Below are 13028 nucleotides of genomic sequence, written 5' to 3' on the forward strand. Positions count from 1 at the left end.
TGATGGACTAGAAATAGGATTCCAGATTCCTTCATCGTACTACTGACATTTTTCACATGTAAAGTAAAAGAAATGTTTCTATTTCCTTTTGAATTATTCTGTAATAAAATAAGAAAAATTCATAAGATATTGGGAAATGTGAGTATTTAAAATGACCCATTAACCTGAATAGACGACATTGCATTTCATTTTTAAAAAATATGTCAAGGAACTGGATCTGTAATTTTTAAGATCTAAAAAGTCACTGAAGGAATGTCATTTAGGGCAGACAGAAATCAAGAGTATAAAATAGCAATACTGTTCATATGACAGATGAAGATATGGTTTGATCTGAGCCACAGAAAGAGAGGGCTTAGGTCAGGTGCAGTGGCTCATACTTGTAATCCCAGCACTTTGGGAGGTCAATGTGGGCAGATCACTTGAGGTCAGGAGTTTGTGACCAGACTGCCAAACATGGTGAAACCCCATCTCTACTAAAAATACAAAAATTAGCCGGGTGTGGTGGCAGGCACCTGTAATCCCAGCTACTCAGGAGGCTGAGGCAGGAGAATTGCTTGAACCCAGGAGACGGAAGTTGCAGTGAGCCGAGATCACACCACTGTACTCCACCCTAGGTGACAGAGTGAGGCTCTGTCTCAAAAAAAAAAAAGAAAGAGAGGGCTTAAATAAATTAAATAATTAAATTAATCAAAGAATTAACTTCATAAATTAAGAGAATCAAGACTAAAATAAATTTCCTAAAAACAAAGAAACTTATAGAGAAAAAAAGTTAAGCCTAAGTGAAGAATATTAACTAGTAAATTGATCCTGATGTGAAAGATGTCTCAGAAAATTTATGAGTAAATATAATTTACATAAATATAATTTAGCCTCCAAAAACCCTTTGTGGAATTAGAAAGGATATAGATGAAAATTTAATATTTAGCAGCTAATCAAAATTTTACAGCAAGTAACAAGTTAAAATTTCAGGCAGATTTCCCTCACATATGTCTATATCTAACTCATACTTTAAATTGCTTTGTTAAAATAACATATAAGAGCTACATTTAAATCTATGCATAGATTGTGAACATAGATATGTATATATATCAGTTACCCATATACAAATAAAAAAATTATGAAACTATCTTCAAATTTTCTCCTGGTATTAGTAATTTGTTCAACAGTAGAGCTTATCTCTTTCTTAGCCTGGCGCGGTAGCTCATGCCTGTAATCCCAGCACTTTGGGAGGCCCAGGCGGGTGGATCACTTGAGGTCAGGAGTTCGAGACCAGCCTGGTCAACATGGTGAAATCCCGTGTCTACTAAAAACACAAAAATTAGACGGGCATGGTGGTGCGCGCCTATAATCCCAGCTACTCTGGAGGCTGAGGCAGGAGAATCGCTTGAACTGGGAGGCGGAGTGTGCAGTGAGCCAAGATCCTGTGAGATCATGCCACTGCACTCCAGCCCGAGCCTGAGGACACAGAGCTAGACGATGCCTCAAAAAAAAAAAAAAAAAAAAAAAACTTAATTCTTTCTTGCTGTTCTATAAGTGGAACATGCAAACGCAAATCACTTTTGGAAACGATTTATAAATCGTTAAAGTACTTTATAAACAACTTAGTAAATCTTCTTACTTAAATCTGTCTTTTCCAAGCAGCCCAAATTTGTCAGAATATCCAGATTAAATAAATGAAATCTGTGCCTATAGTTCTAGAAGTTTTTAAAGTACTTATTTGAAATGTGTTACTTGTAAGGGTATATTAACTAAGACTCCCATTATGAATAACTATATACTTCCACTAATTTACTCTTTATGTCTTCCTAGATATTAATATTCAGTAAATTTTACTTAACCAGAGACTGAAATTATAGAATAAATTCAACAGAACTTCTGAAAATTTTTATTTATATTTCATTTCAGTCAAGTACTCATTTTCCAAATCTATAAGGCCATCTGTCTAGAGTTCAAAATCTTTAATATTATTTGAAAAACTATTTTTTAAAAAATGAAGAACATTTCAAGAGCAATGAAATGCACAAATTTAAAATGTTATATAAAACAATAAAATACATACATATAACAACAATGAAAATTCTTTATTTAAAATACCAAGTTATTAAAATGGGTAAAATGACAAAGTAAAATAAAATTTTTTCAAAACTAACTTTAAAGAAAACATACAATGAAATGGATTATAATATATACAAAATAGGAAATTAATCATCACCTGTCATTAATGGGAAGATTTGCATGTATTCAAAATATTCATAATTTTAAGTCAGATAAATAGAAAACTGCATGGGGGAGTTCTTCTATATTTAGTCTCTTCAGAGGCGTTTTAAATTCCGCTTACTCTGGGCACTTCCTGGGAGAGCATCTTTTCTATTTCTTGGCTTTGCTCCTCCTCTACTACATTCTTCAGACCCATGATAAGCACACAAACATAACACACAAAAGTCAAAACCACAGGCTGTGCGGCTACACAGTCCCCTTTTCTTATATGGCTGGTACTTAGCAGGGGACTGGCACCTTGGGCAAGGTTTTAATGCTTCATCAGTAAAAAGTGTTTTGGCAACCTGCAGTGAAAGCACACACACTAAATCTTCTGGTTTCATATAGAGGAGCACTTTATTTCAAACTCTGTAAATATTTATTTCTAATAACTTATGACATAATAAATACTCACCTTAACATATTCTTCCTGTTTACTACTTAAGTGAGTAACAGAAGAGCTTGCTAGAGGTGTCAAAACTTCTCCCCAGGGAGATAATGTTGACCCTTGCTCTCTCTGAGAACCAGGTATCCTAGCCTGTGCCTGCACAGATCTTAAAGCTGAGCGATTTAAAAGCTGGAGCCGAGTGGCAGCATCCTCGACATTTAATACAGCCCCCTGTGGTAAAGGACAAGAGGCATCAATACTGCAATACCAAAACAGTTCCGGGATAGCTTTCTGATGTACACGGATTTATATGCTTTGAAGAGGTTTTTTGCCATCAGAATTCTCTCCCTAGGCCATTCCTTTTCAGAAAAAAACAAAAACAAAAACAAAAACAAAAAAAACCCAACCTTTTCTCCCTAACATATAAAAGTTAAATAAATATAAAAAGAAAAAAATTTAAATTAAATTCTACATCTAAGTTTGTATGGCTGGTTATTTTTCCATTTATTTTAAACTTGGTTCAGCAAACCTTTCCTGTAAAGGACCAGATAATATATAATCTAGACTTTGTGGGCCATGTAGTTCCAGCTATTCAACTCTGCGGTTGTAGAAAAAGCAGCTGTAGACAAGAAGTAAACAAAAGAGTCGAGAAAACCATCAAATAACTTTCTTTTATAATTTTTTTTTGTTTTAATAATACATTAGAATAGTTCAAGTAGAAAGCAAGCAGTCTATGTTGGAATAGGACAGCAAAGGGCCCCAGGAAGGATGTCTCTGAGGAAAAGAAGGAACAGGTAGAATACCTGATTTGTTTGGACTTACACAGAGGAGACTTTCAGTTCTGGTGGATAATGGGAGATGAATCGGGGATCTGTATAGAGAAACACTAAGCAAAAATAAATAAATAAAAGAGAGAGAGAAAAAACTATGCAATTATTAACTCTGGAGGGAAAAAGCTATACAAGAACGGAAGTGTAATCATAGTGTACAACATACTATAGCTGTGAAAAAAGTTATAATAATCTCAACACAATCTTTATAATGTCAGCACCTAATTCTGATTCATTCCCAAATGGTGGTGTAATTATAGTCATAAGATAGGAGAAGAGAGAAAGGAATTCAGAAAGAGAGGGGTTATGTAGGTAGTGGCAGTAGTAGTGAGAGGTTAGAGAACCTAATCCTTTTATAGAAAATAGTAAAGAAATGACAGGGAAATAAAATTATTTAGAAATATGGAGATAAACACTAGAAGAAAGTGTTGAAAATGATTGTCTTGATGGAACAAGAATCAAGAGTATGAAGGCATAATGGTATATTTTGTTACGATAGTCCAATTTGACTTTTTAAACCATGTACTACTTTGAAAAAGATTTTAAAAAGCAAGTCAAAATAAGAAAAAGCATAAGAAAGGGGGGAAAGTACAGTTCTTTAAGAAACTGAGTTTTTAAAAAAGTGATTGCTAGAATATGAGGATAGAATTTTTTTTTTTGAGACAAAGTTTAACTCTGTCATCAGGCTGGAGTGCAGTGGCATGATGCTCACTGCAACCTCCACCTCCCAGGTTCAAGCAATCCTCCCGCCTCAGCCTCCCAAGTAGCTGGGATTACAAACCTGCACCACCACACCCAGCTAATTTTTGTATTTTTAGTAGAGACAGGGGTTCCACCATGTTGGTCAGGCTGGTCTTGAACTCCTGATGTCAAGTGATCCACCAACCTTGGCTTCCCAAAGTGCCGGGATTACAGGCATGAGCCACTGTGCCTGGCCAAATATGAGACTATTTCTTTTTTTTTTTTTTTTTTGAGAATAGAATATTTCATTATCTGGAGTTACATGGAGGGTTGCCAGCACAACAGTATGCTTCTTCCTTAGAGGAGTTAAGGAATATATGGAGCCAAATGTTTAAATATTAATAAGTGCATGCTTAAACAACCATTTTTTAAGTCTGTCCCTAGCATATAGGGCAGCATTTGAAAAAGAGATGTTAAGAAGGCAATTAATATCTTCCCTATTATAAACTCCCAGAGCCAGCAGCTGCAGAAGTAGCCAGGAGCTCTGAACAGGTGAAAAGGTAAAGCTTTTCTTCAAAATAAAAAAGAAAGTCAAAGTTTTAGTTAATAGCAGTCCCTAATAGTTTACTGTAATGAAAAACCTGCCAATCTATATCTGGGTGTTCATATTTGTTTATGCCATGCTTTATTCCAATTATTATATTTAGTCAAATTAGAAATTCACTTATAGTATGTTATTAAATATTTTTCACTAGAACAAGAATGAACTAGTGAACTCTCAGAATCTTTTTTGGCCTAAAGTTGAATCTATAATCAAACATGGGTGCTAGTCATCAGATGCCTATTACACAACATAGCATGCCTGAGAGGAATCCATCAGCTTCTATAGGACTTTTCTTGTAACTTTAAAGCCAGAATTCAAATCCTCAAGGGAGTGCAAGTTTATGATGCTTCACAGGTACTGATCTGCTTTGCTCACCCACCTCCAGGCTTGTACCTATGCTATTTTCTCTGCTAAAACCCTCTTCTTTGTGTTCACCTGGCTAACTGCTAACTCATCATTCAGGTCTCAGTAGAGATGCACTTCTCTTGATTCCCAAGTATCAGGCAAAAACTCCTTTAAATAACTCTGGGCTTCCTCTAACACACCTAGATTGTAGTCACCTATTTACCTATATCAACCTCAGAGTGTGTGCTCCAAAAGAGCAGGAACCATGTCAGAAATGTCCACCATTGTAATCTGAGCACTGGCACAGTAACTAACATGTAATGTCCATTCAAAAGACTGGATTAAAAATGCTATAAGGGTATCTCATTATGATTAGGATCCAGCATATCACTGGTATTCAAATGCTGTTAAGAGCACATCCACGTAAGCAGCAACAACGCCCAACAAGATGTTCTTGATGCTATGTTGTTTATTCCATTTACAGACTGGGTGAAAATTGAGTTTGGGAAAACTAAAGAATTTATGAGTGAATGTTTGTTAAATGGAAAAGGTTAAAAGATAGCAGGAAAACCAAATTAGGTTGTCTAGCAACATGAGATTATTACGTATTTATACAAATGCATCTTAGAGAAGTATTACATACATTACCTCAGAATCTGTTTTCAGTTGTGCGACATAAAATTTCCTCCTCCGATTTGCATTTTTATCTTGAACAACAATTTCACGCCAATTTCTGCTTACTTTCCAAACACTATAACAAAAAGATCCATCCTTATATTGCATACATTCTATAGGATTAACATTTTGTTGTATATGCTAACTAATGAGAAAAATTTGTTTTAAAGATTTTGGGCAGTAAATTTAAACCTAAAAATTTACATAAAAATATGACTTGGTCAACATTGTTATTTCATATTGATTCATCATATAAAATAATTCCAATTAAAATGTAAAGTATATGCCAGCATTATATAGATAGGTTACTCTTTTATAAATGGTCATATAAAGCCAGTATGAGTCCACTGGGAGACTGATTAAGAGGATTTAACTTCAAACGTAACATTAAAAATTTGGAACAAGAGATGCAGGAAATGATTGTCATCTATAACACAAGAGGTTTCATCAATTTCTCCTATTCCTGTGTTTAACAAATCTCTGTCATTTTGATTACATAAACACAAGCACAATTAATCCTTCATTGGCATTACTAAGTGCCAACTATAAATACTATCATGGGTTGCACCACAGAGTTCCTATTTCATTAACCAAAGTTCATGAGAATGAAGCAACGAAAGAAAAAACACAATTTTTGTCCAGTGATTGCTGATTTATCAATAACTTTGATAATATTATTAAAAAGTAATACTTCGACTGTTAATATGGTCTTTTTTTGTTATTCTAACAAATCAAAAGGAGTAAGGTTAGAAAAGATTGAAATAAGTCACTTCTTACGGAGGGTCCCAGTTGTCAACGCTACTATTCTTCCAGCTACCATGCCCACTTCAATTGCCATTGACTCTCTCTAGGCTGATATATGTGCCCTATATCAGAGGGAAGGAAAGGAACAGGCAGAAAGTCACCCAATAATGGGGAAGAAATGAACTACATAATTGGGTATTTGCCACAGATATTGCAACTGATCAACTCTCAAGTGACCAGGAACAGTACTGCCAACATAGTTACATACTTTGCAGTACAAATACTGTATGTTTGGAGAGATGGAAAGGAGAGATAATTGCTGAAATATGACTGAAAATCAACTGCTCACATAAGCAAGCACCCAAAAGTGTCACCCAGTTCTAATTTTAACTGGTCCAAATATTCCAGCATATAAAAATAGCATTCCTGGCCGGTCACAGCGGCTCACACCTGTGACTCCAGCACTTTGGGAGGCCAAGGCAGGAGGATTGCTAGAGCCTAGGAGTTTGAGACCAGCCCAGGCAATGTAGTAAGACCCCATCCATACCAAAAATATTTTAAAAATCCTTTATCTCAGCCATCTCCTTAATTTTTTAAAGTTTATCATTTGAACATTTTTAAAAGGCACACAATATGGGTGCACTAATCTGTTTATTATCCTACTTAAGATACACCAAATACATTCTTGATCAAATCTATTCCAGAAAGCCTTAAACCTTAATAAGAGTTTATGGAAAAATACTGGATTAGAAATCAGAGGGCTCATTATAGACCTAGATCTATTCCTATCTCCTTGAGTGGCTGTTAGCAGGTCACTTCTCTGGGGCTCATTTCCCCATCTGTAAAACATGTGAACTAGATACCTTAGAAGACTTCCAGCTAAGAAATCCTACAGTTCTCTATAATAGACATACAATTAATGTATGGAAGAAAGATAAAGAAGGGCTTTGATAGAAGTAGTAGCCATAAAAACAACAAGGACAGAACAGGCAGTGGCTCACACCTGTAATCCCAGCACTTTGGGAAGCCGAGGTGGGAGGATCACTTGAGCCCAGGAGTTGCAGACCAGCCTGGGCAACATAGTGAGACCCCATCTCTACAAAAACTAATAACAAAACAAAACAAAAAAACCAAGGACCCTGTAAAAAACTCTTGACATATACCTATCAAGAAAGAGGCTCACTAACTTCCCGCATGTTCCTCCATAACAATCATCTTGCAGAAATCCTGTTCCACATGACTTCTCTCCTTCATTGCCATGGCATTCCCATGGGTCTTGTCTTCTGATAGTCCTGTAACTCCCCCAAATTGGCATGTACAGAGTCTCATTTTAGTCTTTGTAACCTTAGTTCCCACCCTCAATATTCTGAAATGTGTTTCTCTTTATTATGTAGCAGCATTCAATCTACTGTAACATCTGTGAACACAAATTCTTCAGTTTCTAATTACTTGAAATTCCCCAAAGTAATTAACTTTCACTGCTGTGTTAACAATAAAAATGAAATAATCCACATTCCCCTGGTATCTGGAAAGATCAAACCCTAAAATGAAAGCTAACGGTTGTTTTTAAATTCTAGAACTTAAATAATTAAGTGGTATTATTTGTACACTGTCATTTCTTAGTCAACACAATGCATTACATTATTTCTGACCAAGTATCATAACTTTAATACTACTTGCAATCTGACAATATGATCTGAACTATTAAATCATTAAACAACTTCCATGGAATAGAGCTTGCCATCTTGAAAATTTAAAATTCAATTTTTAGCAACTCTCTTTCCAAATGACAGTGATAAGAACTTTATTCAGAAAAAAAAGACTATATTATTGCTACTTAAGCAGGCTTTTAAACAGAAGGATCAGCAAGTGTGGTGGCTCGGGCCTCTAATCCCAGCACTTTGGGAGGCCGAGATGGGTGGATCTCGAGGTCAGGAGATTGAGACCATCCTGGCTAACACGGTGAAACCCCGTCTCTACTAAAAATACAAAAAATTAGCTGGGCATGGTGGCGGGCGCCTGTAGTTCCAGCTACTTGGGAGGCTGAGGCAGGAGAATGGCGTGAACCCGGGAGGTGGAGCTTGCAGTGAGCCGAGATCAGGCCACTGCACTCCAGCCTGGGCGACAGAGTGAGACTCTTGCTCAAAAAAAAACAAAAAAAAAAACAGAAGGATCTGTACTAGGTAGCTCTGTTGGGAAGTTCACTTAAACTACCTTTGATATAAGACAACAAAAGATAGAGATAATAAAACAAACAAAATAAAGGACAACCACTCAGGTCACAGAGAAACTTTCCAACTTAAAAAAAGATAAGTTTTATTTCATAAACAACTCTTCTTACCTGCATAGGCTCTCTGCAGTCAAGGAATCTAAAACCATAGCAAGAATATGCTTTAAATTTCTATATTTTAATTCTGTTAAGATGTCCAGTTTTTCTATACCCATTTTCTTGCCAATCAGTCCTGCAAGTATACACTGCAGTACAGCTATTTTCTCCCCATCCCCTTGCTCTAAGAATTCATGTCCACTATTTTCCTGGAATCTTTTCCTCTTGCTTTTCATGAACAGCTCATGTACCAATTGCAAGGCTGGAGTCTTTGATAAATTCTTTAAGCTAAAGGTCAAATCCCCACTCTCATCACTACTCAGCTGACCCTCTGAGATGGCAGAAGCAGCTGCTGCTCTTTTTTCAGAGTCAGGGTGGACAATCTGCTTTTCCTCTTCGGTCTCTGACTGCGAGCTTTGCTCCCGAAGGGTGGACAGTCTTCTCGACCTTCCAAGATGTCTTGTCTTTCTTATGGTGTCCCCAACTTTGGGAGTCCCCTTATGTTTCTGCAGTAGTTCTTGAAAAGAACCCTCCTGGTCAGAGAGGGAATCTTCTGATTTCTCCAAGCTAAGTGAGTTAAAACCACTGTCTTCAGGCGTTGAAATATTGCCTCTCACTTCAGGTGAAGGAGAAATTTGACTTGCATTAAATCTAATGTTTGCCACAAGATTACTTATCGGAGTCACAAATATGTCCTCGTCTGTTCCACAAGTTGTTCCACTAACAGAGGAGCCCAGGAGCTCTGGACATGCATTCTCATCATTAATACATAAACTGCTATCACTAAAGTCATGTGTGATAGAGTCTTTAAAATTATTGCCCTGAATTGGAGATATACATTCAACTTCAAATAGGCTACAATCATCTTTGGAATCATCAATTGTCGAAGTCTTTTGCTGAGAAAAATTAAGCCTCAATTTTTGACTGCATGAAGTCACTTCTTCTGTTTTTAAAGTGCTAGTAACTAAAGGGCTAAAATTATTTGCCCTGGAAAAACCTGAAGCACTGCTTGGAATATTTTTTTCTAAGTTGATAACTTGGCTTATACTACTTTCTAAAGAACTATTTTGTGATTCAAAGTCCCCCTTTAGAAGAGCAAAAGATACATTCAAACTTCTGCGAGGTAAACATTTTTTCCCTCTGATTTTAGGTGTTTCACAAAGTTCTGGGGTTTTATCCTTTTCCTTCCTAGGCAAGATACATTTCTTTTTTTGAGTGGGAGACTCTAAAGGATGTGTTAAGCCCAGGCCTGAAGTTTCAGGGTGCTCATAGAATAATGTTGGGCCTTTTTCTTTCTTTCCAAGATATTCTTTATCTATATTATCAAAGCTACAAGATTTTAACTCATTGTAGCCACTATCTTGAAATGAAGACGTGGAACAAAAATCTCTGAATGTGGAGTACTTGGAGTTGACAATTGGAGGAGAGTCCACCCCATTTCCTGCTTCAGTGCCAGCTTGACCTGAGTGCCTTTGTGACATCTTCAAAATCTCTGTTTCTGTAAAGTGACAACAAAGTTATTCTGCCTTCGAAATGAGTATCCAGGCAGCTTATACCATAATACATTATTTGTTATGAGTACAGATAATAATGGAAAATTGTATGACAATTTTTGAAAAGTTACTTTAAAAAAACAATTCTACTCCATAAAAAACTGATGTGTATCCTACTTAAAACGAGTTCTTGACATCACAAAGCCAAAATGTTCAGGTTATAAATATTCAAAGATCACTTGATTAATCACAGGCTAAGCATCATGCACACATATTTTATTGAACTACCCTAAAGAGAAAAACCTAGAAGAATTATTTTTAGATTATTTTATTACCTTATGATTTTCACAGAACTAAACAATTTTGATTTTAATATTCCAGCTTATTTGTGCCAGCCTATATTAGTCTACTCAAAAAATGCTATATGCTACTTTTTAAACACCTTGGAGAATGTGTCAAATAATGAGTGCTGCCTCTAGATCTACCTGCAATCAGGCTGAACAACTCAAGTAACGTTCAAACATGTAACATAGACCTGTTATAGAAACCTAGTCCCCATAACCATTCACGAGATGTGAATTCCCAGACTTAAGCCTTTACAAAGACTGGCTCATCGATAAACTACTAACACATTCTTCTTGAGCTAACCATAGTGAACTACTGCACCACAGATAGGGCCATTTCAAACTTCGCATGTTATACTTATTCATATCTCACTTTCTAAATATTTTGTGATGCAAGGTCCAGTTTCAGCCTTGAATTCACAGTTAATAGGCAACTATTTATGGGAAAACCACCATTTAAAATATTCTTGAAGTTGCAAATAAAGAATGCAACTCAATTACTTAAAGAACAGTTACTCAGTAGTACATGAGCAAAGAATGACACTAAGAAATATTTTACTCCTTAAACTTTTCAAGTGTCATCACATTCCTTCTTTTTAGAAACTTGAAATAAATCTTAACTCAAAGTAAGCTAACAAATTTGTTTTGACAAAAATAGTGTTAAGAAAAAAATTTATTATAGTTTTTGATATTTTTCCAGATGATTCAAAGGACATGAAGAAGACTGTCATTCCTTCAAAGTTTTCTCCAGGACAAATGCACAATTTTTCTCCATTAAAAGATCCTAGGAAGATCTATTTATTGGCTGTAATGAGACAGTAATTTATTTATGCTTAGATTTAATCAAATATATGAGTGAATGATCTTTGTTACAAAAGCAAATTGCTACTCTAAACACAAAATATTTCTTTATGGTTTGATGATCATTAAAAGATTATTTTTACTAAACAAAGTCTAAGTATTTTTTAACCTTTTAAATCTATACTCGTTTTTGATAAATGTCATACATGTCCCCTTCTGATCTACATCCTCTCAGATCACTGCTAACTTCTGCACATGGTCACAAGCCAAGAAGATTTATCAAACTGCTTTTTATAATTTTGTTATATTTTTAAACAATTTTGTTTTACAAATATTAAATTAATAAAGTAGAATGCATATTCAAATTACATCTCCACCCATGAACTGTTTTCTCCCTCTCTGAAAGTAATTCTTTTAAATAACACTTTCCACTCAATTTGGGTCACAGCCCTTTTTTTTTAAATTTTTTATTTTTTTATTTTTATTTTTTATTTTTTGAGACGGAGCCTCGCTTTTTCACCCAGGCTGGAGTGCAGTGGCACGATTTCGGCTCACTGCAGCCTCTGCCTCCCGGGTTCAACCGATTCTCCTGTCTCAGCTTCCCCACTGACTGGTATTACAGGCGCACACAACCACGCCCGGCTAATTTGTGTATTTTTAGTAGAGACGGGCTTTCGCCATGTTGGCCAGGCTGGTCTCGAACTCCTGACCTCAGGTGATCCACCCACCTTGGCCTCCAAAGTGCTGGGATTACAGGCGTGAGCCACCGTGCCCGGCAGGTCACGGTCCTTTTAAAAGGTTATGGCAATTGTACTGCTACTTCACCACTAGGTGTCTCACAATGCTAGAATTTGGGAAACTCAGAGGCAAATTGTTAAAAACAAAGTGGGGAATGCAGATATTATCTCTTTCCCCTAAAATGTTATCCAAAAATCTATTCTGGCCGGTGGCTCACGCCTGTAATCCCAGCACTTTAGAAGGCCGCGGCGGGAGAAATGCTTGAGACCAGGAGTTTGAGACCAGCCTGGGTGACATAGTGAGACCCCATCTCTTAAAAAAAAAAATTTGTTTCAGTTCATCTACACACTTGAAGTTGCCTCCAACGTCCTTTCTCTGCTATCATTTTCATCTTTCTACTACCCCAAGACGTTGGTCTCAAACGTGGTTCTTCGCAACTGAATTTTAAAATTATTCATGTAAAATCATGGACTGTCTGTTGTATTTTACGGACTCAACAGCTCACGGATAAATCAATCAAGCCTCTTCGATATTCATTTTTAAAAACTAGGCTTCTGATAAAAGGCTGAGAAAACTTCCTAAAGTGTTCTTTAAGAAAAAAAAAAAAAGCAGCGGCCGGGCGCAGTGGCTCAAGCCTGTAATCCCAGCACTTTGGAAGGCCGGGGCGGGCGGATCACGAGGTCAGGAGAGCGAGACCATCCTGGCTAACATGGTGAAACCCCGTCTCTACTAAAAATACAAAAAAATTAGGCGGGTGTGGTGGCGGGCGCCTGTAGTGCCAGCTACGCGGGAGGCTGAGGCAG

The 13028-nt window shown here is 36.5% G+C and overlaps 1 protein-coding gene across 2 annotated transcripts; it reads right to left on the minus strand.

Moving 5' to 3' along the window:
* Positions 1-2183: 2183 nt before the first annotated feature.
* Positions 2184-11497, minus strand: FBXO43 (F-box protein 43). Of its 2 annotated transcripts, none has more exons than XM_032758477.2 (5): positions 11369-11497; positions 8865-10349; positions 5753-5855; positions 2672-2875; positions 2184-2561 (listed from the first exon to the last, which is right to left on the minus strand). In XM_032758477.2, exons 2-5 carry the CDS (start codon positions 10328-10330, stop codon positions 2313-2315), a joined length of 2022 nt encoding a protein of 673 aa, XP_032614368.1. In that variant the 5' UTR covers positions 10331-10349; positions 11369-11497; the 3' UTR covers positions 2184-2312. The 2 variants fall into 2 exon arrangements, with proteins under 2 accessions (XP_032614368.1, XP_058299755.1); XM_058443772.1 differs by lacking the exon at positions 2184-2561 and adding an exon at positions 3467-3530 and having other exon boundaries at positions 2763-2875.
* Positions 11498-13028: the final 1531 nt, after the last annotated feature.

This window comes from Hylobates moloch, unplaced genomic scaffold (assembly GCF_009828535.3).
Source record: "Hylobates moloch isolate HMO894 unplaced genomic scaffold, HMol_V3 SCAFFOLD_9, whole genome shotgun sequence".
NCBI classification, from domain to species: domain Eukaryota; kingdom Metazoa; phylum Chordata; class Mammalia; order Primates; family Hylobatidae; genus Hylobates; species Hylobates moloch.